General features: G+C 38.2%; 2 protein-coding genes and 1 long non-coding RNA gene across 10 annotated transcripts; all 3 read left to right on the plus strand.

Annotated features, from left to right (window-relative positions):
• Positions 1-724: 724 nt before the first annotated feature.
• Positions 725-15855, plus strand: tpm2 (tropomyosin 2 (beta)). 8 transcript variants are annotated; one of them, XM_056735818.1, is made up of 9 exons: positions 725-951; positions 3050-3175; positions 8251-8384; positions 8610-8727; positions 8965-9035; positions 9334-9409; positions 10574-10636; positions 10716-10785; positions 11330-11727. In XM_056735818.1, the coding sequence occupies exons 1-9, from the start codon at positions 838-840 to the stop codon at positions 11410-11412; spliced, it is 855 nt and encodes a 284-aa protein (XP_056591796.1). In that variant the 5' UTR covers positions 725-837; the 3' UTR covers positions 11413-11727. The 8 variants fall into 8 exon arrangements, with proteins under 8 accessions (XP_056591796.1, XP_056591797.1, XP_056591795.1 ...); XM_056735819.1 differs by lacking the exon at positions 9334-9409 and adding an exon at positions 9839-9914; XM_056735817.1 differs by lacking the exons at positions 9334-9409; positions 11330-11727 and adding exons at positions 9839-9914; positions 15206-15855 and having other exon boundaries at positions 727-951.
• Positions 15856-20911: 5056 nt separating this feature from the next.
• On the plus strand, positions 20912-24439 carry LOC130412125 (uncharacterized). The gene is made up of 5 exons (XM_056737267.1): positions 20912-21508; positions 22326-22907; positions 23138-23281; positions 23378-23627; positions 23784-24439. Exons 1-5 carry the CDS (start codon positions 20912-20914, stop codon positions 24437-24439), a joined length of 2229 nt encoding a protein of 742 aa, XP_056593245.1.
• Positions 24440-25086: 647 nt separating this feature from the next.
• LOC130411309 (uncharacterized) lies at positions 25087-26515 on the plus strand. Its single transcript, XR_008905059.1, has 2 exons — positions 25087-26143; positions 26377-26515. It is a non-coding gene; the product is annotated as an uncharacterized LOC130411309 (long non-coding RNA).
• The last annotated feature ends 717 nt before the right edge of the window (positions 26516-27232 follow it).

Here is a 27232-nt window from a genome sequence, read left to right on the forward strand (position 1 = left end):
TGAACAAAACCTATTGTTGCTGGCCTAACCATGTCTGTGACTTATTCACGATAAAGCACAGCCTCTTGTACCTTATTGCATATGTAATATGATTAAAATTGCTCAAGATCTATTGTATACTACACCTTTGTAACAAAACTGTTGATGTTGTACACTGCAAGCTTGTTTAGGTGGATGTCTTTGAATCATAAAGCTCTAATGCACTGCTCCTTAAAGAGACCGTTCACCTAAAAATGAAAAATTTCGTTATTTACTCGCCTCATGTCATTTCAAACCTGTATGATTTCCTTTCCTCTCCAAAACACAAAAGAACATATTTTGAGAAACCAAACAACAATGACCTCCAGTAACTTTCATAGTACGAACACAAACCTCTGAGAAATTACTCAAAATGGCTTTTTTTGCGTTCCACTGAATGAAGTGCAGACATACAGTCAACCGGATGAGTGTGCATAAACAGTGACAGAACTTTTATTATTAGATGAACTATCTCTAACACACCTGATTTACTGACCTTTGTGTTAAAAGAAACATACAAAATGTGCTGAGGATCTACACGAGAGGGCTTGAGAAGCAATGCTGTGATGTCTGACAGGAGTATGAGGAGGAATCACAGCCTCCCAAACATGGACATGAGCTCAGGCTCAAACCCTGAGCCAATTCAGCCGGACGAATCGCAGCAAGGGGACGTCACTATCCCACAGACTTTAGAGAGGTTTCCAAAAAAGACCAGAGTTCTTCTAGAGAGGATTCCAACTGTCTCTCTGTCCGTCCGGTCAGCCTCGCCGTCTGTGCCTGTTTCTGCTCGACTGTCTTCACAAACCAAAGAAATCAACCATGGAGGCCATCAAGAAGAAAATGCAGATGCTGAAACTGGACAAGGAGAACGCCATCGATCGTGCAGAACAGTCGGAGATCGACAAGAAAGGGGCAGAGGACAAATGCAAACTGGTAAGATTGTGCGACGTGATAAAACTTTCTGTGTTTCTAATGTGTTCATAGAACTGTCTGATGCAAATAGGAAGAAAAAGTTTGTGAACTTTTACGTTGAAGTATGAAAAGAATTCATGTTACTTCATATAAAATGGCTTATTAAAGTTTTCCAAAGCATTTCTTAAATATCAGGTTGGTGAACTTGACTTCCAGCATCTCTCATGTGTCTTAAGCAGCGTCTCTATTATTAGATCTATTTAGTCTTATTCCTAAAGGCCTGCCAATCCCGCATAACTCCGGACAAATATAGAGGTGTAAATATGTTTGTATATTCAAGAAAGTATCCTCGTTACAACTCCTCTCCCGTGATTTACAGGCTCCACATTTTCTCTCCTTCCATTCAATGGGAAGTAGAACAGAGGGTGATCATTTTAAATGTAGACTTGCATTTATACACATGCTGACTGTAATGGTTTTCAAAGGAAAGATGCTTAACAGGGTTCTTCTTAGCGATGCCTTCACTCCTGCGGAGGTTGAACAGACAAGGAACACTTTTTCGTGAGCGCCTGTGTTCTCCATAACAGACATCCAGCTGTCTCTGTATGAGAGAAACACGCACCTTGAACATGCTTGACATGATGGTGTAGCCCTGTAATATGATATAGTTTCCTCACATCATCTTTACTTCATTGATCTGCTTCAGAATCATCACTGTGACATGCGTCTCACTAAACGAAAACTGGGACTTGTTTGTTCTGATAGGACAACTTGATCTATTTTCGTTCCAAGGTCTTTGTTTTAACAGGCTCAAATGGTGCCTGGGATCTTTTTTTGTCCACTCTACCTTCATGGAATTGTTCCGCACAATAGGGTCAAGGCTTTGTATCATTTGGAGCCAGTAAAAGGTCCAGGCCGCAATGCCACCCATAACTGAAGCCTGTCCCACCCGCTCCGTCAGACAGGCATCCAGCATGAGCGCATTGCTTCCAGGCTGCTCATTTGTTCTGTCGAGTCTCCTTATACAAAGCCTTGTAGTCTATTTTCACAGACGATATGATGGCGTGCACTTCCATATACAGAAGCCGCCTGTCTCCAGGGCACAAAGAACGCAATAAATAGAGACACAGAGTTATGTGTGCTGTTATGGGGGTTTATTTGATGCCTGTTAAAATAGGAGAGTGACTCCCGGCAGCTGAAGCCGGGCAGATCCATCGCCTAATATAATAATGTCATCATGACCTCAACATATCCCTGATGCACACACATTTATTTGACTAGATTAACATGTCATCGTGTAACAGACGAGTAGAAGCACACACTGTGAAATCTGACAAATTACGGTAACTCAAACCGTTTGAGAAAACCAATTGCCTTAAAAATTTGAGTTTTAAAACTAATAATTACTTTGATTTGAAATCGACATACATGTTTAAGTATTGGTTTAGAAAATCATTAGAGTAATCAGTCAGTTTGAATTCAGTTAATAAATCTAAATAAGTCTTAACAACTGTAAGATTACTTAAATGGTTTGAGGAAACCGATTGCCTTAAATGGTTCAAGTTCATCAAACTCAAAGTAATGAAGTTACATTAGACTAAGCAAAAACTAATATTGATACAAAGAAATGATGACAAAACAGAAGGGTCCTCTTAAGTGTTTGTTGAAATACAACATATACTTTACAAGACAAATATTTATTTATATTATCTATATTAATTCCTACTATAGCCACCCTTGAATAGACCAATAAGAGAACAGATGTATTCATGGGTTAAACATATAAACAATGCTTCTTTTTAAATCTATAAGTTTAAAATGTAGTTTTGCTAAAATGTTCAATTAGCTTAATATTTTATATTTTTATATTTTATATTTTTATAACTTTTAGTATCTCATTTTGTTATTTTTTTAAATGTTGTTATGACCTTTTGTCTTTTTATAATTATGTAATTATTTTAATTGCTATATATCCTTTTTTTATATTTTAGTCAAGCTTTAGTTTAGTTTTAATTTCTGACTTATTTCAGTTGATACATTGTTGTTGTTTAGTTTTTGCACATAATATGTAGACCTCTATTTGATTTGATTTTAATTCAAATATATATAATGTGTGTAGCTGGAAGAGGAGCTCCTTGGCCTGCAGAAGAAACTGAAGGGTGTCGAGGACGAGTTGGATAAATACTCTGAGTCACTGAAGGACGCTCAGGAGAAACTCGAGCAGGCTGAGAAGAAGGCCACAGATGTGAGTAACACAACATATCTCACATGAACCTCTACACATAACACACTCAATATACAGGTTCTATACATGACACTGAATGTTTATTACACTAGGCTGAAAAGGGGTGCAACAATGCAAAACATCTTAATGGATTTTATCAAAAATAAACTTTCTTTACGCAAAAATACGTTTATTTTTTCTATTCATTTTGGACATTTTCAATCTTAGAAATCTTTTACATTAAATGTGAGTGTGTTTATTTTTTGAGCTGTAGGTGGTAAGTCGCGACCTCGTGTGGCTAAAGTCAGTACAGCATCTGAAGCGTGCGTGCGTGCGTCAGCTGTAACTGAGCCTGATGGCGGTATGCTGACAACTGTTGACCCCTTATATCACATTCTGTAAACACTTCATAAATACTGTCAACACCTCACAGTGGCCAGTTCGTCTGTGTGTGACTGGATCACTGTCAGTGATGGGTGCTCTTGTGTATGTGTGTGTGTGTGTGTGTGTGTGTGTGTGTGTGTGTGTGTGTGTGTGGCGTGTGTGTGTGTGTGTGTGTGTATGTGTTTCATAGAAACTCACAATAGTAAATGAAATATTTCGGGTTGTAAAGTGACATTAAGATGAGATGACCTCAGTATGGTCTCTTTACCAGCAGTAACACTTTATATTTAACACATATCACACAATATCAGTTCTCAAAACACTTCTGTGAACAATGTTTTGTTGATTTTTAAGATTTAGAAAAACACGAATCTACTTACATTCTGAAGATTTTTAGTTAGTATTATGAATTACTTTTCAACCTGTAAAAACTTGTATTATGGTGCACGTGACAAGCCAAGAAAGTCACTGTAACTCCAGTGAAGATATGTCTAGAAGAAAACACTCGATTTCAACAGATGTGATCAAATATATATACACACTGAATGTAATTTCATGAGAGAAGTGTAATTTCTGAAGTGTTTTGTGTATCTTAAACTGTGTGGTGGTAGAGACACTGTGTATAATTTACACATGACCAAAGAAGGGAAAACATCAGAAGAATGCAGTCATTTGTTTACAGGGAAGCGCGGTCATGTTTTCCAGTTAGCTTACATCAGTAAATGAATGCGTCTCAATTGATTCCACTTTGCTCAGTTCAACAGTTTGTCTCAGAATAAGACGTATAAGACTGAACAATGCTTGCATTCACCTGCAGTTTCATTTAGGATTGAAAAAGACACATTTTTGTACAGTGGACAGTGCTGCATTGATCTCTCTGATTCTCCAGATGTTATGAACAGGATTAGGTGATGGAGACCTGTAGTTCAGTGGGCTGTGATTGTTGGTCAATGACCTGCGTTTATAATTGTTATAAAGGTTATAAAGGACTGAATCTGTAGGTCGAGTTTAACAAGGTTAAAGATTTTTCCCAATAAAATTTCAAACCACATTGATAAAGCGACTATAAACGCTTCAGGCAGTGGTGTATGTTCAAACACACATCTTGGAATTTGACTATGTAATAATATAGTATACTGCAGTATTAGTTCATGTGGGTAGGGTAAACATAGTTTAACTTTAGTAATTACACAAATACTACACTTCATAAAGCAACTAGGGTTCACTTTCCAAAGGGAGATCATGCCGACACCAAACGCTCCTCACCGGAGAGGGCGTGTCCTGTAACCCACGGCGTCATCAAAGGAACGCCAGGAGAGGGGGCGTGGCCACAGAAACCCTAGTTGCTCTGAACTTTAGTGAAAAAAACGAGGAATTCCTCGAGACTGCTGGAATCCGGACGGAATGTTATGAAGAGAAGCGCTGGAGTCGCGCATCTCACGGGTTTACATCGGCTGTTATTCACCGCGATAAAGCGATACTTGTTCTGTCGTCGCGTGACGTTAGATTAACTGGGAATGTCGGGAATGACATCCATTGATGCGGTGAAGAGGAAGATCCAGAACCTCCAGCAGCAGGCGGATGATGCCGAAGATCGAGCAGAAATCCTGCAGAGAGAGCTCGACTCTGAGAGACAAGCCAGAGAGAGAGTGAGTCACATTTAGGACGTGTTTGTGGGAAATGGGGTAATGTTGTTGGTAAGAGGCGTTTAGTAAACAAAAACAAAAAACTTTATCTGAATTAAATGATGTTTTATTATAGTAAAGCCAGCTTGATATAAAGGTTTTTATAGACGGTTGGTATGTTTGACTAAATACGGCGCTGTGCAGACCGATCGTCTTTTGACATTGAGTTATCGCGAGAGCTCAGGTTTCGTATCGCTCTCGCGATACTCTAATGTCATGCGGCAAAGGATCTGCGCAGCGCCAAGAGAGGTCTTGCATTTTTGCGTAATTCCAGACAACCAGACAGCCTTTTGTTCATGAATAAAAGAAAGAATAAAGCACATTTACTTTGGGCTCACTGTGTGTAAACAACTGTGACGTTTTACACGAATGAATGTGTCTCGTGTAACGTTAACTAGTTTTGTAGCGATTCCTCTTTTGTAGTGTCATCCTACTGTCAAGTTGACTTCACAGAAATGTTTTCAAGACATAAGTCAGATCAACCAAATCTGACAGTGAAAACATTTGATATGAATGTGGTTAGTAGCTGGCTGCTGAATTGTCTCTCTTATGAAGTTGACCATCAGATATATTTCTGTGTGGTGGATCGTGAATGTAAAGGAATGGTCAGGTGAAGACCGGGATTAGTCAGGTTTAGTCTGGATGAAGGTGGACCTTGAGTCAGTCTGGCTCTGAGCCCAGAACAGGTTAATCATTCGCTGTCTGTTTACTGTAAGATCTGTCCGCTGTCAGTCAAATACCACCTGCATTTAAAGTTGAATGTTCAGATTTCATCTGGTTTTTGTATTTACTTATGTTTGTGGTTTGCTTGCATACAAGATCAATTTGATTCTGTAATATTTCTTTTGATCTTGGTTCTGATGTGGTTGTTGTTCTAATGGAAATACATTTGTTCAAGTTATTTGTGCTGCCATACGTCAACGAATCATAAATAACACTGAACGACGAATGCATTAACGTTTAACTTTAAGTTAAAGTATTGTGAATGGTTTGAATGCCAGCCGCATTCCACAGCTACCTCCATTCTGAAGATAACAGAATGTGAATCAGGTTGCAAGGATTTATTTGGTTGTGGATCAGTAGTCATTTGTTTTTCTGGGACTGCGCTTTACACTGAACAGCATGACGGTGATTCTTTAGATGTTTACTCAGAAGTGTTAAGTGGAGAACAAGCACATTCATCTAAGTCCTATTCAGCAGATTTGGCATGAAGGAAGGTTACATTCCACAACTCAAACAAACAACTGGATTTCAGTGTACTTTGTTCTGGACAGCACTGATAAGCTTACATTCAGTGATATGGGAATAAACGTTTAATAAGTCTATTTGTATTATTTGTATTTTCTAATCTCTTTGTCTGGAATATTAAAGAACCCCTGTGGTGAAAATCAACTTTTTAATGTTGCTTATTTGTTTATGTGGTGTTTTATTGTGCTTAAAGACAAATCTAATTTATCATTCTAAACCATCGGTGAGTATTTTCTTCATAAAACTGCAGTTTGATTGCGTTTAATGACATCATAAACCTGTAACTAGACCTCTGCCCGATTAACCGAAAATACATATCGTGATTTATGCACGACTTGTCAGTGAAGTACGGAAAAATGCTGCTGCATCCGAAAGCCAGAGGGCGCTCGCGTGCAGAAACTCCAAATACGCACTGCAGAAGACGACCATAACACACGTAGTTCTAGGAAATGCCAAAGGACATGTTTTTATCACTGTTCCTCAAGCCGCCTCAGGAATTTTCATGATAATGAAGTATATTTATAATGATCATGTTTGATGGGTGTTGCTTTTTTAAATTCAATTCAAGTTTATTTATAAAGCGCTTTCACAATGTGCATTGTTCCAAAGCAGCTTTACAGGAGCAAACCGAAAAACAAAGATAAAACACATCACAATGCTTTTTATAAGCGATTCAAACTCGCACTGCTTTTAGATCGAGCAGCATATCCTACTGATCCCAGAGGACAAGCTTACACATTAATAAATAATCAAAAACCTTGCATTATCGCAGCCAGCTCAGTTTCAGCAGGATTTAGCGGTAACCGCGATTAATCGTGCACATGTCTACCTGTAACCAAACACATCAACTCATCTATTCTCTGTGGATGAGCAGTGTGAGGCATAAATATGCAAAGATGATGCATAGATTCAAGCTAAAATGATCGCCGCATTGCTGTGTCAGCTCTCTGTTTCAGCTTCACTGAGTGAAGACGGGGCTGATTTATATATTCGTGTATCTGCATATACTATTGAAGCTGATGGGTAGAGTTACTATCAAGATATTTTAAGACGGGAAAATTAATTTTCAAGTTTAAATATTTCATATTGATGCTCAAAGTTTAGTTTTAAGGAATAAAATCATTGACAACAAGGGGACTTTAATATAATGTCTTAGAAACCCACAAGAGTCACTAGAGCAAATCACTTATGTGATATAGTGTTGACAGAATGTTTGACGGATTCCTTTATCATTTTTCTGTTTCATGTTCTGTTGAACACAAAAGAAGACATTTTGAACAATGTAGGACAGCAGCCTGTTCTGGGGCACTTTTGACAACCATTGTATTTTTCCTACCTCAATGGGGTGAAAAATGTGTCTGGTTATAAGCATTCTTCCAAATATCTTTCTCCGTGTTCATCAGAACAAAGAAATGAAATACAGATTTGGAACGAAACTTGAGACATGAAGTTATCAGCTTCCTTAAACTGACTGTTAGAAAAAGTGACTTTTTCTACCGTTTTATTTTTGCAGATGGAAAAAGGTCATGTATCTCTAAAATATGACTTTGAGAAAATAATTATAAACGAAGCATAAAGAAAACAATAAAATAACAAATAGCATGACATGAGCTATTTTTGGAGAAAGTTGTTGGATGTAAAAGGAAACTGAAGAGGCATACACATACATAGAAATGTTTGTGGAAATCACTCCTACAGAAAATTCTCTAGAATGAGGTTGTTGGAGGTGTTTTTTTATGTGTGTTTGTATGAACTGATGTTTGTTTTGTGTTATTGTAGGCTGAGGCTGAGGTGGCGTCTCTAAACAGACGTATTCAGCTGGTTGAGGAGGAGTTGGATCGTGCTCAGGAGAGACTCGCCACTGCTCTTCAGAAACTAGAGGAGGCGGAGAAAGCTGCAGATGAGAGCGAGAGGTCAGCGGTCACCTTCATCATCTCTGCACTTTTACTCGCACCTTCAGACACAACAACACATGAAATATGATTTTACCACAGCGATTTAGACCAGAAGGCCTCCAGCCAATGTTATTTTGGGCCAAACTATTACATTATATGAAAGTATCAGACAGGACGCATGTTTTGTGGCTCTCAGATGAAGGGTTCCTGGCATCAGTGTGATAACGTGTTTGTTCTGTACAGAGGAATGAAGGTGATTGAGAACAGAGCAACCAAAGATGAAGAGAAGATGGAGATCCAGGAGATGCAGCTGAAGGAGGCCAAGCACATTGCTGAGGAGGCTGACCGCAAATATGAGGAGGTGTGGATCTCAATTCTCTCACTATTAAACGATTAGAACTCTTCTTTAAATCTTGTCCGGTTCTCTCAATACTGACCAGCATCTTGGGTGTATTTAGATTTAGATTAAAGCTCCCCTCTTTTAATGCAGTAGCAAATGTTTCATTAATGGAGTCAGGGCATGGTCACACATCTTTATATATAAACAGTTTGAAGTGTCGAGCTAGTATTAAACAGCTGAAGTAACGTCTGACTGCAGGTGGCACGTAAGCTGGTGATTCTTGAGGGTGAACTGGAGCGCTCTGAGGAGCGAGCTGAGGTGGCTGAGGCGTAAGTATGACAGATTTGTTGTGTGTACTTTATCCATTTTGCTGTCATCTAATTTATATGTCTGGACTAAATTTGAAGAGTAAATAAGTAGATGTTTTAGTACATTTGCATGAATAAAACTATATGATGCAAACCTGAAGGTGTTGATGTTGTAGCTGCCGTAAATGCTCTATAATTAGTAAGAGAGGAACTCTTAGGTTGTCCTCTCTGTCGCTGTTTTCCGTTGTACTTACCCTGGAATATGTCATTCCTATGGTATCCTCCCATTAACCCCTTGAACTGTTTTGGACTAACCCAGTCGAGTCAGACAGCTGGAGGAGGAACTTAAACTCATGGACCAGAATTTTAAATCCATGGTGGCTGTAGAGGATGAGGTATTACCCAGTTTTGGTGCCCACGCCACTAATGCTGGCTTCGTTTCCTCTCTTGAGTTTTCTGACCTCTGGTTCTTTTCTCAGCTCTGTCTCTGTACACCTGAAACTCATCCTGTAAAGTTAAAGGGGACCTCGACAAGAGCCTTGTGGAACTCCACTATTTAACTACTGCAAACACCTTAAAAAAAAATAAAAAAAAATTATTCAAACTGTACAACCAGTATGAGAGATTAACACCTTGTGTTACGTGCCATTGTGTTCTATTTTATCAGCTTCTTTTATCTGATTCAGTTTTTCTTGATCATTTAAAAGCTCCTTTCATTGTTCATGTTGGGGTCTCCGTAGCTATAGCTGTTTTCTTTCCTGTCTTCTTAAAGTGCTGTCTCTCTCCTTTTCTCTTTTATTTTCACCTCTCATGCTGTGATACAGCAAATCTGGCGACCTTGAGGAAGAGTTGAAAAATGTTACCAACAACTTGAAGTCCTTGGAGGCACAGGCAGAGAAGGTATGGAGAGAAGTTGTAGGATTTTAGAAAATGTGTAAACCAGACTACATGATTTCACAGTTTATCTGTGTTTGTGCTTATTATAGACACCCTGAAACTACTGCTACACCACTGAATAGCCAAACACCAGACAGGGCACATCAGAATAAAAAGAATTAAAATATTGCAGTCATTTTAGTGTCTCTCCACTATATAGGGGACATGGAACTACAGGAACATGCTGTTCTTTAGCACTCAAATGATACTATAAAGTTATTCATCAAAAATGTGTACAGAATTCCTTTCTTATGCAACAAAAAGAGCTTTCTCACGCTTATTCCGTGTCTTTCGTTCAACACAGTGCAATCTTTTTCTACTCAATTCACAACCAGTAGTATATTTGCTACTCTTTTAGTATTACTGGGTAGTTTCAGAGATGCAAACTACACTGAAAAAAACTGATTTTGTTGTGAAGTACATTTTGTTAGAAAACATTACTTGAAATGTGAACTTGGAAATGATTAGTAAACTAAGCCTGTTTTTAACAGATCTGCCATGAATGAGTCTGCATCCCTGAAAGTTTTCATTATATACACTTAATAATCATTAAGTTTGCAAAAAGTTCAAACAGTAATTATTATTATTATTTTTTATATTTTTTTGTATGATTTATTCACCAGTACTCGACAAAAGAAGACAAATACGAGGAGGAGGTCAGAGTACTTACAGAAAAACTCAAGGAGGTGAGTGTGCAACAGTGACCTTGGCCTTGTAGTATTGCTTGAGTGTTTATTTATTGATGAGAATGTGTCTTGTGTCCAGGCTGAGACCCGTGCCGAGTTTGCCGAGCGGTCCGTGGCAAAGCTTGAGAAGACCATTGATGATTTAGAAGGTACTCGCTCAGTGTGTTATTTATGATGCTGTGTGTCAATAATGTACTAATGACAGAACAACGGAGAATGGTCCAGTTACATCAAGTGTGGCAGTCTCACTCCTCATCGTGTCTCATTTTATTATCCTTTCATTCCTGGAAAGCAAAATGAACAATAAGAGCTGAAATGGCTCAGCATGAATCCAGCCGGTTGTGTATAATACTAACAGATGTTTGTGCTAGTGGCGTGCGTGTGTTTAGCCGATGGATTGTGTGTCTTCTGCGATGTGTCGGAGTGAAACCGCATGTCATGTTTTACTGAGGTGACACTTTAGATGTTTAGTGCTTGTGTAGTGGACACGTGAGAGCATGGAGCGTGAGGTTTCAACGGATGGAGTTTCATGACAGAGGTGATCTAACCGACTCTCTAGTTGAATTTGCTTTGTAGTTTGTTTCATACCGAGTCAAAGTCCTCCATCTAATAGTGTTCTTTTGTCCTTTTCTGCTCATTGTTTTGTTCTGTCCATCTCATGTGTTGTCTGTGTTCTTCTGGGATGATGTTCAGATGAGGTGTATGCTCAGAAGCTGAAGGGTAAAGCCCTCAGCGAGGAACTGGATTTGGCTCTAAACGACATGACCACCCTCTAGACGCTCCCTTGGTCTCCTCCTCTCTTCTGTCTTTTCTCTCTCCGTATTGTTTCTGGTTTGACACTCTTGGGTTTCATTGCTGAATGTGTCTCTAAATGAATGAAGAAATGTTTTGTGTCTTTCTCTCTTCATGCCGGAGCTGTGAATATTGTCATGTTCCTGTGGATGTTTAGAGGTTTTTGGTCAACTCAATGTTGTGACTCTTTCTCTACGGTCTCTCATCTCTGTGACGGCTTGTTCTTTTGACGTATTCCCCCTTTGTTTCCCTTTTTATTTGCTTTAATAAATGTCAAGATGTCTCTTGCTTCAGCTTTCCTCTGTTCTTATTTCTTTGGTGTCATCCCCAGTCATTTTAGACCTTTTTTATTCTTTTCAATATAGGAAGTAGAAGAAACATACATGTTACATCCACATGGTAGCTAATACTGCGTTCAAGACACATCGGAAGTAACGTGTGGATTTGGTTACATGAAACGTTTTTAATATCTGTTGACATTGAAAGAGCACTGTTTAATAAATTATTTCCAGGTTGAAGAGGGAACTATCAAATTTCTGACAGCATGTGAAGGCAGCAGCATTAGTACTATACACACAGTTTAGTTATTTATATGACTGACTACAACTGAATCTATTCCTGAATGATTCATGTGGATTTTCATTACATTTGCAGTGTTTACAGAACTGAACTGACCAAATAATTCTTCATAAATTGATGTGACGTCACTCTCTTTTGAAGAGTCTGAGGTCTATTAAAGGGGTCATTTGGCACTAACACATGTTTTTCTGTGTCTTTGGTGTGTTATAAGTTGCCCATGCATGTATTAGACACGTAAAATTGCAAAAATGAAAGTGTCAGAACAAAAGATGTATTCTATATAAAAGCGAAAGCTCATCCAGAACTGCTTGAAACGTCTTGTGGTACCACACCCCCACAAATCTACGTCAGTTGGTGGTCTGATTTGTCTATGACCGCCCAAATGAATACGCAAGTTAGATGTGCATACCTGTCAGTACAATTGCTTTGGAACCTGATGTTCCAGATATGTTAGAGGCGTTACATTTCTGTCACATGATTGCAGATTGTTTCTCCATATAAAAACTTTTAACCATAAACTTATTTGATTTGACTAGGCAATTTAGTCACAAAGTCCTCTATGTAATGCTTGAAGGGGTCTTTCATGTCTACTCTGAAAACCCAAGTATTGCATTTCAATAATGATAGATGTCATCATTTAGCTTCTCTCTCTTTGTTTATCTCCTCTTCTTCTTGTTGTTTCTCTGTGTTTACACGACCTGCTTGTCTATATTCATGCTGCCGAGGTCAAAGATTTCTATCCCAAAAGCATGTTTTCTGTAAAGAACAAGTGGTCCTGCTTACATCCCATCACAACAGTTTGACATGATTTAATGTGCAAAGAGATTCAAAAGTCTTTATTAAGAGTTCTCACGGGAGTACGCTTTATTTATACAATATATTTATGTCATTCATTATTAAGCTAAAACATTCTAGGAATGGTTGTATTAAATGTGTTTTTGATGTATAGCCAAGCATGCAGTCTCTTAGAAACTTTCAAACCCAAAAGAAGAGTTTATTCCATCAATTAAAGAATACATTCAGCAATAATCCTTTTCATGAAAAATACTCCACTGAAGTGTAAAGATGGCCATGTGAAGTGAACCTGTGTGAACCACTGAGTATGGATCATAAGACTTATTCAGTGTTTTTTAAAGAAACTGAGAGAGAACTTGACAGAAAGGTTCAAGCATCTCCGTCTGTGAATTTAGACTGTTCCGTGTAATATCATCATAGTTTTATAACTACTTGTCATTCTTTTAACTGAAGATAGATCCTCATGAGTTAAAAGTCTTAAATTGATATTGTCTATTGATACAGTGAAGCAGAAGATTCAACTTTTTTGAGATATATACAGCGGGAAAAATAAGTATTTGACACATCAGCATTTTTATCAGTAAGGGGAATTCTAAGTGGGCTATTGACACAAAATTTCCACCAGATGTAGCCAGCAAGCCAAATATCGAATTCATACAAAGAAATCAGAACATTTAAGTATACAAGTTCAGTCATAATAAATAAAGTGAAATGACACAGGGAATAAGTATTGAACACATGAAGGTAACAAGGTGCAAAATGGCATAGAAAGCCAGGAGATCACCTGAAATCTGTCAGTATAAAGAGAGAAACCCTATCAGTACTAATTGATATCAGCTGCTTTAGTCCTAATTGATGGTCTATGAAGGCTTCTCATTACCTAGGAGGCACACAGGAAAGACTTCATCATGGGTGAAGAGCAAAGAACTTTCTGTAGATCTTCGTAATCGTATCGTATCGTATCGATGAAAAGCATTTTGATGGGAATGGTTATAGGCGCATTTCCAGAATGCTGAATGTTCCGGTGAGAACTGTGGGGGCCATTATCCGGAAATGGAAAGAGCATCAGTTCACCATAAACTGGCCACGATCAGGTGCTCCACGTAGGATCCCTGTCCGAGGAGTCCAAAGAATAATCAGGAGAGTTCTCCAAGAGACAAGAACCACTCGGGCAGAACTTCAGGAAGACCTTGCATCCGCAGGTACTGTTGTTTCAAAGCAAACTAAGCAATGCACTGAACCGCCATGGCATCCATGCACGCTCACCACGACAAGACTCCATTGCTGAACAAAAAGCATGTTGAGGCTCTGTTAAAGTTTGCGAAAGAGCATTTGGAGAAGCTTGTGGATTATTGGGAGACTATAGTATGGTCAGATGAAATCAAAATTGAAGTTTTTGGCAGTCATTCTACACACCATGATTGGAGAAGAAATGGCACTGCCCACCACCCCAAGAACACCATACCAACAGTTAAGTTTGGGGGTGGAATCATCATGGTTTGGGGCTGCTTTTCAGGAAGGGGTACTGGCAGACTTCATATTATTGAAGGCAGGATGAATGGAGAAATGTACCGGGACATTCTGGATAAAAATTCTGCTGCCATCTACCAGAAAAGTGAAAGTGAAAATGAAAAGAGGGTGGACATTTCAGCAAGACATTGATCCCAAACACAAGGTCAAGGACACAATGAAGTGGTTTCAAAGAAAGAAAATCAAGCTGCTTGAATGGCCCAGTCAATCACCTGACCGAAAATCTATGGAGAGAACTGGAGATCAAAGTTCATAAGAGGCCAAAGGAATCTTCAAGATTTAAAAACCATTTGTGTGGAAGAATGGGCCAGAATCACTCCTGAGCAATGCAGACGACAAACAAGAGGCGTCTAGAAGCTGTAATCACCAACAAAGGCTTTTCTATAAAGTATTAAATAAAGTGTGTTCAATACTTATTCCCTGTGTCATTTCACTTTATTTATTATGACTGAACTTGTATACTTAAATGTTCTGATTTCTTTGTATGAATTCAATATTTGGCTTGATGGCTACATCTGGTTGAAATTTTGTGTCAATAGCCCACTTAGAATTCCTGTTACTGATAAAAATGCTGATGTGTCAAATACTTCTTTTCCCAGCTCTATATTTCTTAAAACCAGACAGTATTCTTTAGACAGCATTATATTGAGTGTAATCTACATCAGACATTTTGAACTGTTCTGCCCTGAATAACACTGTTTTGGTTTCTGAATTAAATACACTTTTTGCCATCTTCTCATTTCTGTTTTCTGTATGTTGTAATGGTCAAGATTTGATTATTTATTTGTATTTCTCTCTATTTCTCTGTGTAGCTTCATTCTGAGGTTTTGCTTTAGAGTCTCACATGGTTTCTTTCTGTTCTCACACCACCAGAGAAACTATCTCAGGCCAAAGAGGAAAATCTAAACATGCACCAGGTGCTCGACCAAACTCTCCTGGAGCTCAACAATTTATAAAGATGGATCTGTGGAACACAGACAAGAGTCTTACACAACGGCCAGCTTCCCAGCGGAGCCGAATGCACCTGCTCTCCAGCTCTGAAGTCTTTGTTCACTTTAACAGATCAATGTCTTATGGTCACACACTTTCTGTTTCATGTCCAGGCTTAATGCAAACAGTGGCTTTATTATTAGCAATGTAAGAAACAAAAATGTTTGGATTTATAATATTAATATGAAATCTGTTTGTGACAGTGAGAGTGTGAACTTTACAAAAAAAATATTTTAAAAGTTCACCAAAAATGAGCTTTGTGTACCACATTGGATTTTTTAACATTCCAAAATTAGACCAGTTTTTTAAAGCACAGGTTTGTGATTGTAACTTCAAGTTTAAAAATTTAATTTGTTCAGCTCCCTCGAATGCATATCGACATTCAATTATTTGGTAGATGAAGGGATGTCTAAACAGCAGATTATATTCTGGCATACTGATTCTTGCCATTTTGAATGCATCACCCAATCATGTATCCTATGCAATTTTGTAAGCTCAATGTTTTGTTTAAACTATTAAAACTGTCAACATTGCCTTTGATGGTGTCTTTTACGGATATATCTTTTTATATTTTTTATTTTCTGTGCCTCCTTTTATTTTCATATGCTAATCTTTTTTGGTCCATGCTGGTCTCACCTACAGCAGCTGAGGTCAGTCGGTCTAACAGGCCCTGTCAACACAAGCATCATGAGAATATGTTTTCTTGACAGACAGGTGTGTGTTCAATGAGTCATTTTGGGTGAAAGTGTCTGCTCTCAAACACTGTCAGTTTCCGTCCTCTCAGTTTTTAATTCTTAGAATTTTGTCTTAATTCTTGTATTATGGGATGAGGAGCATCCCACATGATGTTTAGAAGTGTCTTGCATATTTACTTATGTGTGAGGAGAATGTTCTGTTGTATCAGTCAACAGTGCTGTTTGTTTAAAGTTCCTCTTGGTTAAATTGGGCATAGAGGAATGTCATTGGGATAGAGGTTCAGTCGGTGATGCTGTCTTTTGTGGTACACAGTTAAGCCGTTTAGTTATTTAGATTTATATATCTGGCATTAGAGTCGGTGGAGTCAGTTTTCAAATGATCCGTTCCAGTAAGCTTCATGTCTGCTTAGGATATAAGAGCCGAGGGCAGCCGGGAAACATGAGCAGCTCATGTTTCATACTGACATGTGCTGCATCTCCAGAAAAAACTATCTCCACTTTTACATCATATTTATGAAAGAAATTTGTTGACAAGTATGCGGTAAATAAACAAAATATTTATCTAAGGGAATTCCACAGAATTTCCGTTTTTCTAACGGGATTTATTTACAGTGCAGGTGGGAGAAAACATGGGTCTTAGAAGTTTCTAAGTAACAAGTTTTTAACAATAATACTTGTTCAACACTCTTGACAGTCAGTTTATTCACTTTGGACAAAAATGTTTGATATTTTAAGCACATTTGGGACACATGTGATTTTGAACATTTTCTTAGTGTGTTATTTAGTTGACAATGGTTTTTCAGAAACACTAAACAAGGTATGTGAAAATAATACCATGATTGTTTTATATTTGAGATGCTGAGACAATAAATCCATTAACGCCCAATGGATGGCAAAACGGAAACTTTATTAAACACATCTCCAGAAAAGACATGAAGAAACCTCTTTCTATAATGGACGCCACCGGGAGCCTTAAGAAATGATGACACTCCATGCCACTTTTCCCGGACACGTCCTGGCCAAGATTTTCAGTGCGTCCTACGAAGGTCGCGTTTCATAAAGTTTTTTTAATAAAAGAATAAAATAAAACTAACAAGTGCACTGTTCGAGTTTCAAGAAGTTCATTTAATCAGTACACATTAAACTGATATTAGTCAAATATCAACAATCCATTGTCATAACATGTACATGACTAGTATAGTGTAACATCAGTAGTTCATTACATTTTACATTTGGCAGACACTTTTATCCAAAGCGACATACGTTGCATTACCCTATACATTTGTTTCTGTACTGCATTTCAGATTCCATAAGTATCGTCTGCTGTACTTCAAGAACAACTAAATGTACGCAGGCAAAGGGAGAATGTAAGATATTTAATCCTCATCACAATCTTCAAGGTCCTGCGCATTGTCCCTAACACCAGCATTCAACAGGATGCGTTTGTAAAAACCCTGCACTGATTTTTGCACTCCTATCTCACCCAGCAGCTTCATCACATCATTTCTCTTCTCCACTTTGACGCAGTTCACATCTGGAAGTAGAGGGGGATTGAACTGACACCAATGCTTTCCCTGTTTCAGCACAGCGTGCTGGCTAAATTCACCAGTAAACACAGGTTAAATCCCCAATTTATCTCCAGAGACTTGTAATACACTCGCATCACTTATTTCAAATGATCTCTGACTGTTTGTGAACCTGGCTGCTTCGTCTCTAAAGTTGTAGCACTGCCAATCTTTTCCATATTCATGAACAGTGCCATGTTTCCTCAAAATCTTGCAGTATTCCTCTGGCATCAGAATGGTTGTCTTTTTCCGAATGTCTTGCTCGATCCTTTCAAACACTCAGTGTGCTGGAAGAAAACTGTGTCATCGAATCGGCAAAAAGTAGGTGACGTTAAACTGAGGGTACAGATGGCTAAGGAGTGCGAACAACATAGACAGAAGATGCATGTTCTTGTTCCGGCCGTAGCAGGAATCTGAGAACAGGCGGAGACTCTCACATTGACATAGTTCAGCTCAACTGAGCTAAGATAGTGCCATAAAGCTGAAGCAACCGTGTTACTGTCCTTGGAGTTCTGATATTCAAGCTAGGGGTGGGCGATCTAGAAAAAAAATTCAAATCACGATTTTTTCCAGATAGATCACGATTCACGATTTTATCGCGGTTCTTCTTCAAATTGGTTTTAAGGCTATTTTGCAAATTAAAGGGGCTTCAATACAGCCAAACTAAGTCCCCATATAAAAATATACTCTTTACCATTTATATTTTGAAGAATATTTTAATCAAGTTAATATTTAATGCAAGTGCAAGACCATAAATCAGCTGTTAGCAAAAAACTTTACATTTTGAATTTTGTTTTGCATCTTGTTGCGGCACTCGGAGTAAAGCTGTGGAATGGGCGTGGAGGATAAATATTTTTGGCTGGGTATTTCGTAACGTGGATCTACGACTTTGAGCAGTTTTTTAAAGCCCTCATTTTCCACAGTCTTTATGGGAATCATGTCTTTGGCCAGGTAAAATGCGACCGCGTCAGTGACATCTTTCCAGCGCTTGTTCATTCTGTCATACGGATACGGAGTTCCTTTCTCAAATGGTTCTTTCGCTAAAGTCGTTGTTTAAGCCTTTTAGTTTCCGTATGCTTGGTTGTACCTGATTTACTCGCGTGGGATCCCTTTATAATTTGACTGTCGGGATACTCTTTCAGTCCCTTTTATTTTGAGGTGGTTAAAAAGGTTCGTTGTGTTGCCTTACGACGCTCTAATCTTATCATTGCCACATATGCAAATAACTTTTGTTTGGGGCTTGTCAGTTGGGGAAAACCCAAACCATTTCAATATTACTGATGTAGAATTTTTTTTAGGGACCAAGTCCTCCGTGTTTCCCTCCATCTTCACTGACCGCGTCACTTAATCTTACTGAATTCACAAGCAACGTATACGAGTTTGTTAACATGACGCAATCTATCGCAAGTATGTGGACGAATTCTATAGAACACTACTATATAGGACGATTTAACGATTTTCCCGGAAAAGTGGATCGTGCAGTCATTTTAATCGTTCGCGATCTAATATCGTCATATCGCACACCCCTAATTCAAGCCAGGCGCCCACTTCATTTAGTATGTTGTAAAATTGACATGCGCGGCGTCTGTGTAGTGTGTACGTCAGAATTTTTTTCTGCTTTTCTGCAGACGGGTCAGGCTCTTTAATTGCATTGCGATACTTGATGCATGAAGAGCACACATCTTTAGCAGGATGACCAAAGGCCAGGTTAAAGTCGTAGACAAAGATGCTCCAATACAGTGAGTAGGAAACTTGCTGATCATTTAGCTCAAGAAACATCCTGTGCATTTGTGCTACACTCAATTCACCTGGAAGGTACTGTCTCCCTGGTGCACCATGTCGGGCGTAGCAGCTTGCTCTACAAGTAAAAGACTGTATGTGGTTATGAATCGTTTCCCTCTTTGCAGTCTCCTCTTCTTTTTGCCTGGATCCACCACGATTTTCAGGACGTGCTTTGCCGTGCTCAAGCCAGTACTTAGCAACGCCATGTACTCTATCTTTTTTGACACCTGAAATAAAAATAGAGAATAATGCAAATGTCAGGAATAAACACATCTGGGAGTAGCTACCCAACAAACATTGGTCCGACGGCAACGTCGTGTCCCTGGCCTAAAATAGTCGCGGTAGGACGGCATAAACCGGTAAAAATATGTGACATATAACATTTCCTAAAAATGCATTGAGATACATTTGTACATGTCAACAGATCTCTATGGGTTGCATGTATGATTGTTACTTTGACTTTAGCTACGTGTAATTATATAAATATTGAAGCGGTTGAAAGGGCGTCCTCTTGTGACGTCCTCTACACGTGCATTTTTAGTCCATCGTGACCCTTTGTAAAGTTCTTATGAAATAAGCAAAATAAATTGTGCTTACCTTGCATAATACTGCAATGATTCATTTGAGTGCCCAATTAGTTATAAAAATGTTGTGATAGACGTCCGTTGACGTTACACGTCAAACAACACCCATTGCAAAAAGCAGGAAATCTTTTTTTTAAATACACGATCATTTGTATTCATCTTAGTTAAATGACACATTTACATATATAATGTTATAATATCTGCTTTCACAATTTAAAGTGGATGATTGCCAAAACTGTGCTGTCAAAATCGGTGATTCATACTCCACTCCAGTTGGTGGCGGTAATGCGCCTTCAGTTGATTTACCATCAGCAATAAACTGTAAAGAAGAAGAAGACTCGGGAATGGCGGTGTGGTTTATTTCGAAAAGTGACGGAGTTATACAAATACTACTGTTGGGAATGTGGTTGAGTCTTACTTGTTGGACACGAAGGAACTGAAAGAAATGTTGCGCACATTGTCAACTGCCATGTAGTTTGTGTTTGGCTGAAATTAGCTAGCAGGCTAAAAGGTAGTTTAAAGTTACGCTAGTTTCTACACTTGAACTCAGGGTGTCCGCGGGTCCTTAAAAAGTCTTAAAAAGTCTTAAATTCCATAATGTGAAAATAAGGCCTTAAATAGCATTAAAATGTCTTAAATCCGCGTTTCAAAGGTCTTAAAAATCCAATCAGACCTACACCATAAAAACATTGTATTTTCGTTTAAAATCATGTCATTATTAGGCTACGTCTATTTCTAAAAAAAAAAAAAAGGCGGAACCGCAACTCACACGTTAGTTCGCGGGGTTATTTGCTAGGCGCGTGGACTGGATGTTAGCAATTTCTCGCTTTAACCATGGGGAAGTGTAAATATAATGAAAACTGGTTACATAACCCTAATTTTGCGCCGTGGTTAAGACCAGTTTGTGGCAATGCTTTCGAAGTCAGGTGTATATTCTGCAAGAAAGTTTTAAAACTCGGAACAATGGGGATCAAAGCTTTGGAAACGCACATGCAGTGCGAAAAACACAAAGCGGCTGCGGAAACCTGTCGGAGAACACCAGATATTTCTCAGTTTTGTTCCGTTGCGCCCTCCTCAGTACCACTGAGCACTGCTCCATGCCTTACTCCGGCATCTGCATCAGCTTCAAGCACCGCGGTTTCTACGCCAACAGACATCCGAACAACGTTTGGCGCCACCGCAACACTCAGAGCCGAGGTACTGTGGTCTCTGCATACTGTAACAAAGCACCAGTCCTATAACGCTAACGATGCTGTCGGGGACATTTTTCGAACTATGTTTCCCGATTCTGAAATCGCTTGTACATTTGCGTGCGGTAAAGACAAAACTGCATACATTGCCAGATTTGGACTGGCTCCTTACATAACCAAGCTCCTCGTTGCAGATGTTAACAAGGAAATGTTTGTTTTAATGTTTGACGAGAGCCTTAATGAAACGTCCAAAAATAAGCAATTGGACTTGCACGTCCGATATTGGGGACAAGATCGCGTCCAGTCAAGATACCTTGGTTCGCAATTCATGGGACATGGGACAGCTCAAGATTTGCTTCACCATTTCAAAGTAAGTACCAACCCATCACTAACCATTTATGCATTCTAGCTTGCAGTAATTATTATTTTCTGATATGAAGTGTGTGTATGTGTATGTAGCTTGTACCGCCGGTGAAAAGTTTAGACGCATTAATATTTGTAATGTTTTTAAAATAAGTTTCTAATGCTCATCAAGGCTCATCAAGGCAAAAAAAAAACTATTAAATTATTATATAGTAGTAATTTATTCCTGTGATCAAAGCTGCAATTTCAGCATCATTACTCCAGTCATAAAAAGTAAAAAAGGGACAGTGTTTATTTAAAATAAAAATCTTTTGTAACAATATTCACTACTTAGTAATAGTCCGTATTATTTTTTTTTAAAGAGAAATTAATTCCTTATTTAGCAAGGATGTGTTAAATTGATATATTTTTAAAAGGGATAGTACTAATTTATATTGTTTGAAAATATTTCTATTTTGAAAAAAAAATGCTGTTCTTTTTATTTATCAATGAATCATGAAAAAGTATCACAGATTCCAGAAAATATTAAGCAGCACAACTGTTTCCAACATTATAACATATTATCAAATCAGCATATTAGAATGATTTCTGAAGGATCATGATAGACTGGAGTAATGATGCTGAAAATTCAGCTTTGCCATCACATAAATAAATTATATTTTAAAGTATAATAAAATAGAAAAACATTGCATTACATTTAAATTGTAATAATATTTCATAATATTACTGTTTTTTTTTCTATTTTTTATCATGCTGCCTTGGAATATTGGCATACCAATACGCCAAACTTTCCTCTCATTCTTTTTTTAAACTTTTGTTTTTAGGAATGTGCACTGCAGCTAGACTTCCAAAAGCTGTTATCTATTTCTATGGATGGACCAAATGTTAATTGGAAGTTCTTAGAGCTGCTCCAACAAGAGCACCGTGAGCAGTTTGGTGGCACACAAATAATTGTGGTGGGGAGCTGTGGCCTCCACACGCTACATAATGCCTGCAAACATGGCTTCTCCATGTGGAAGCTGGAGAAGGTTCTGAGGGCCTTGCACATACTCTTCCACAATACACCAGCTAGGAGGGAGGATTTCACTGCTCTAACCAAATGCACAAAATTTCCACTTCCGTTCTGTGGACACAGGTGGCTCGAAAATCTACCAGTCGTGGAGAGAGCTCTGGAATTCTGGCCATCAGTGACCATGTACATCGATGCAGTCAGGAAAAAGAAGCTACCAAATCCGGGAACAGCATCGTATGACACTCTTGAAGTTGCTGAAAAAGACCCTCTTATTCTGGCAAAGCTACATTTCTACATGGCTATCACAAGGACCTTCAGTCCTTTTCTTACCTTCTATCAAACGGATGTACCAGTGATTCCGTTCCTTGCCAAAGACTTGGCTGAGCTGATGAAGGTAATTCTATTATTGCACTCTGATAATGCTAATAATTAATCTGATCATTTTAATTGCAATCTTTTGCAAGTTTGCATAGCTTAAGGATCAAGGGGATAAAGCAAACAAAAAGAACAATACTGGTTACAATAGTATACTACAATAGTCGTTATATGTTGAATGTCAATTAATTAAAATGAAATCAATTCAATTAAATATTTGGGTAACATTCTTTGTGTGTCTTTTGGCAGAGTATGCTAAGGCGTTTTGTCAAGAAAGAGGTACTCAAGGATATCAGTTCACTGCAGCTGGTCAGGCTGGATGTCAGTGACAAACAGAGCTGGGTCAACCTAAAGGAAGTAAACATGGGATTGGGTGCAGAATCACTGCTTAAGGTATTCTTTTACATATACAATTGTAATTTTGATGGATTCAGTTGAAAGCTTGATTTTATAATAGGTTATTATAGGTTGTTTACATCCTCCCATCAGGAACTACAGAAACAGAAAAAGTTAGGTGAACTCACAGCCCTGGAATTTAGGCAAGACTGTGTCAAGGTGATGTGTACCATCATCCAGAAAGTGCAGGAAAAGAGCCCATTAAAGTATCCAGTAGTGAGGCAGGTGGCCTGTTTGGACCCCAGCATGATGATGTCTGACCCTGACTGGTGCAAGAGCAATATGACAAAACTAGTGCAGAGGTTTTTGCAATCCCAACAGTTGTCAGGAGGTGTCTCAGCTGGTAGGAAAGAATAGTTCAGTTCTGTCAAAGTGTATTAAATCAAGTTATGAAATATGCTTTTAAATGTAAAAAATGACATGTGTAAATATTATGTATTCATTTATATGCATACTTTTTTATATAATTAAATTAATATTATTTTGTTGTTTTCTGCAGGTGATGTTATAATCCAGCAGTTCAATGATTTTTTATCTGTTGAAAATGAGAGCTTACTCTCATACCAACCAACAGAAACCAGGCTAGACGTATTCTTGCATGGAGTTCTTGGGCAGCGCTATGAGTTATGGAGCTTTTGCAAGAAACTGCTTCTCCTGTCCCATGGGCAGGCAACAGTGGAAAGAGGATTCTCCATTAATAAACAAGTGGAGACCTGCAATATGCAGGAGGAGACAATGGTCAGTCATCGACTAATATGCGATTATGTCAGCATCTGTGGGGGGCTCCTCAATGTCCCTATCTCAAAAGAGTTACTGGCCTCTGCTGCATCTGCTAGATCAAGATACAGAATGCACCTTGATCAGCAGAAAAAAATGAAAATCTCTGATGTCCAGGCACAGAAGCGCAAAGCTTTGGAAGACGACATTGAGGACCTGAAGAAAAAGAAGAGAATTCTGGTCCAGGTATCTGTGAGCCTGCAGAAGGATGCTGACAAGCTTGCAGAAGATGCTGAGGGAAAAGCGGGCACCTTAATGGCACAGCTCATTACAAAATCCAACACACTGAGGAAGCGATATAAAGAAAAAACAAATGAATTACAGCAAATTGAGACAGAGTTGGATACAAAGGGCAAGGAACTGAGATCTGTACAGTAAAAACCCAATGTTCAGGTTATTGTCATGCAGTGTACATTCCTCATGTTACTGCTGTGCAGTTTTTTTTTTTTTTGTTGGCTGTCTGTTCTGCCTAACGATTAGTCAGTCTTTGCACTATGTTTTGCAATTTATTGTTCTTTCACGCTTTCAATATGTCAATAAACAATGTGTGTTAATGATTGTAATTGGTGGTATTGTTTGCTGTTTGCAAATTTGTTGGTATGTGTAATCAGGTAAGATGTTATGGGAAGGAGGCGGGAACCGGCGAACATTCAACAATTTAAAAAAAATAAACAAACCAATACAAAAATGAAAGTATAAGCCAGCAGCCCCTCGCGGACAACTGCTGACCACACAAAACAGAAACCGCGTCGTCGCTCCACCTTTTATGCTTCCGCTCCTCTGTGAGCTGAACTGGTTTCGCGCCGTTCTCTCATGTCCCTCGACCTCAGTATGAAATTGGTCTTAAATTTCATTCTGCATGGTATTAAAAAGGTCTTAAAAAGTCTTAAATCTAACTCTCAGAAACCTGCAGATACCCTGTGAACTGTGCTGTGTAACGTTAATGCTTCTTGCTAGGATATTGATAGCAAAATCATTAATCCCCCAAACTGCTAACTCGTTCCCTGCCACAGTTATCTTGTCATTTAAAAATCAACCGTTCACTGCCAAAGACAAGTTATTATTCATAACAGAAAATGTATTGTGAGCCATCAAAGTTTAGAGAACATGTTAAAAAACGCTGAAGCTGGCTCAGAACTTTTTTTGTAAAGGCTGGCGGGTAAAGAGCTAACGTTGGCTGTGTTTTGTGTCAGTTACAATTAACATTAAGTTGAGTAATTTCATGCAACTACAGGAACAATGTGTAAATAAATCAGGGGTTCCAAACCTTCTTCCTTTGGGACATCCGCCCTAATTGTTTGTATTAAACACAAAATGTGACAGCAAGTGTCACATTCAGTTTAGAAGTAGTCATGTGTCCAGGTGTGTGTACATATTAATGAACAGATTTTTCTTTCAGGATTCCAAAGGAATATTTTCCATGCTTTTCGGTTTTAAAGATGAACTTAAGTGAATATCTGGCATTCTGGAACATGGCAAGTCTACATCTTCTATTAAGAGATTGCATTGTGACAAAGAATGTGTGTGTTTGTGCGGATGTAGTTTGTGTTTGTTTGTTTTTCTCTATCTCTTTCTCTGTGTAGATACAAATATTTGGGTAGTAAACAAAAGAACCATAGTGACAGCAACAAATCTGAAAACAAAACTGTAATTTTTCTGAGGTGAAGTAATCCGGAGTCATTTATTTCACAGAATCACGTTAAATGCATTTATGGTGAAATTCATTATGAGGGGTGGTGGTCAACTTAAAAAGAAGCCATTCAAAGCTATACTATGTAATTCAAGGTAATTTTGGCCTTATGACATTGCAAAAATCTCTTGTTCCTTGTCTATTTTTTCATTTATGTAATTTTTATTTTCTCTATTTAGTGGACTTCTCTGTAAGAACATCAGGTTTTACCAGAAATACCACTTTTACAAAGTTTACAGGGTCTTTCTCAAGGGCACCGCTAATCTAACATATATTCTTTGTCACAATCTAGACTCTTCATAGAAGATGAAGACTTGCCATGATCAAGAATAACAGCTATTTGCTGAAGTTCATCTTTCAAAACGAACAGCATGGAGTACAGTACTCATCAGGTGCTTTTGCTACCCTTAAATAAATTTATTCTAGTGTTATTAGTAACTTTTATTGACATTCGGTTATTCTAGAGAAGAATAAAGTGTAACATGTTAATTACAATCTTGTATGTATTTTAAATTTAGTTGTGGGATAATCTGACATTTTCTAAATAAATTTTCAAATACGGAAAATTTTGCCTTTGATCTTTTTTCTACTTTTTTTAATATTCATATTCTTTTCTCTCACTCAGATGCTGTGAACAGGTGTAGCCCAAATGCAACAGATTCAGACTTTGATGCAGCAATGGCAGATCACCTGAAGCACACTGGGGTTGATGGATACTTGTTTTATGGCTGTTTTAACAGTAATACAAGACTGTTAGGAAATAATTTGGTAGTGCCATAGCTCTGACTTTTAACCATTAATGGTGGAACACATGAATCACACTCCCGGAAGAGCCGGTGGTCGGGGACCAAGAAAATGAGTAAACATTTTGAATGACTAAAGTAGTGTCATATGTTTTTGTAATACTGTACTTTTGTCATTTTCATGTTTGATTAATGGCTGCTAAACATCAATGTTAAACTCCATTGCTTTCGAGATTCTACTATTTTTATTTTCTTGTTTGAATAGTAGCTGTCAAACAAATGGAAGACCATTCAAAAATGTGATGTTCACTATAAAATATGCTGTGCTAAATTAAAACACTAAATTTTGCCTAAATCCACAAATAAAGTGTTATTGTTTGTGATGTGCACGTGATTGAAACGTTTTATAGACGTTCAGGTCAGACCGGACCGATTTTGGACCTTTTTAGAACTTAAGTCAATTTAAGACACGTAAACCTTAATACATAATTGCTTGCCTTGCACGATGTTACACAACGCGAGTTTGATTATATTTAACGCATTCTTATATATACGCTTATATTAAGCAGCTACACATCTAATAAACGTCCGAAAGAGGATACATTTGGACGTCCAGGGACGGGCAGAAAAGACGTGGAAATCACGTTCAGATGACGTCAAAGACGTCGGTTCAACTTTCATTTCGGAACTATTTTTCAACCGTGACGGGACGTGTCGAAATGACGTCTTTTCAACGGT

This window comes from Triplophysa dalaica, chromosome 22, assembly GCF_015846415.1.
Source record: "Triplophysa dalaica isolate WHDGS20190420 chromosome 22, ASM1584641v1, whole genome shotgun sequence".
In the NCBI taxonomy this organism is placed as follows: domain Eukaryota; kingdom Metazoa; phylum Chordata; class Actinopteri; order Cypriniformes; family Nemacheilidae; genus Triplophysa; species Triplophysa dalaica.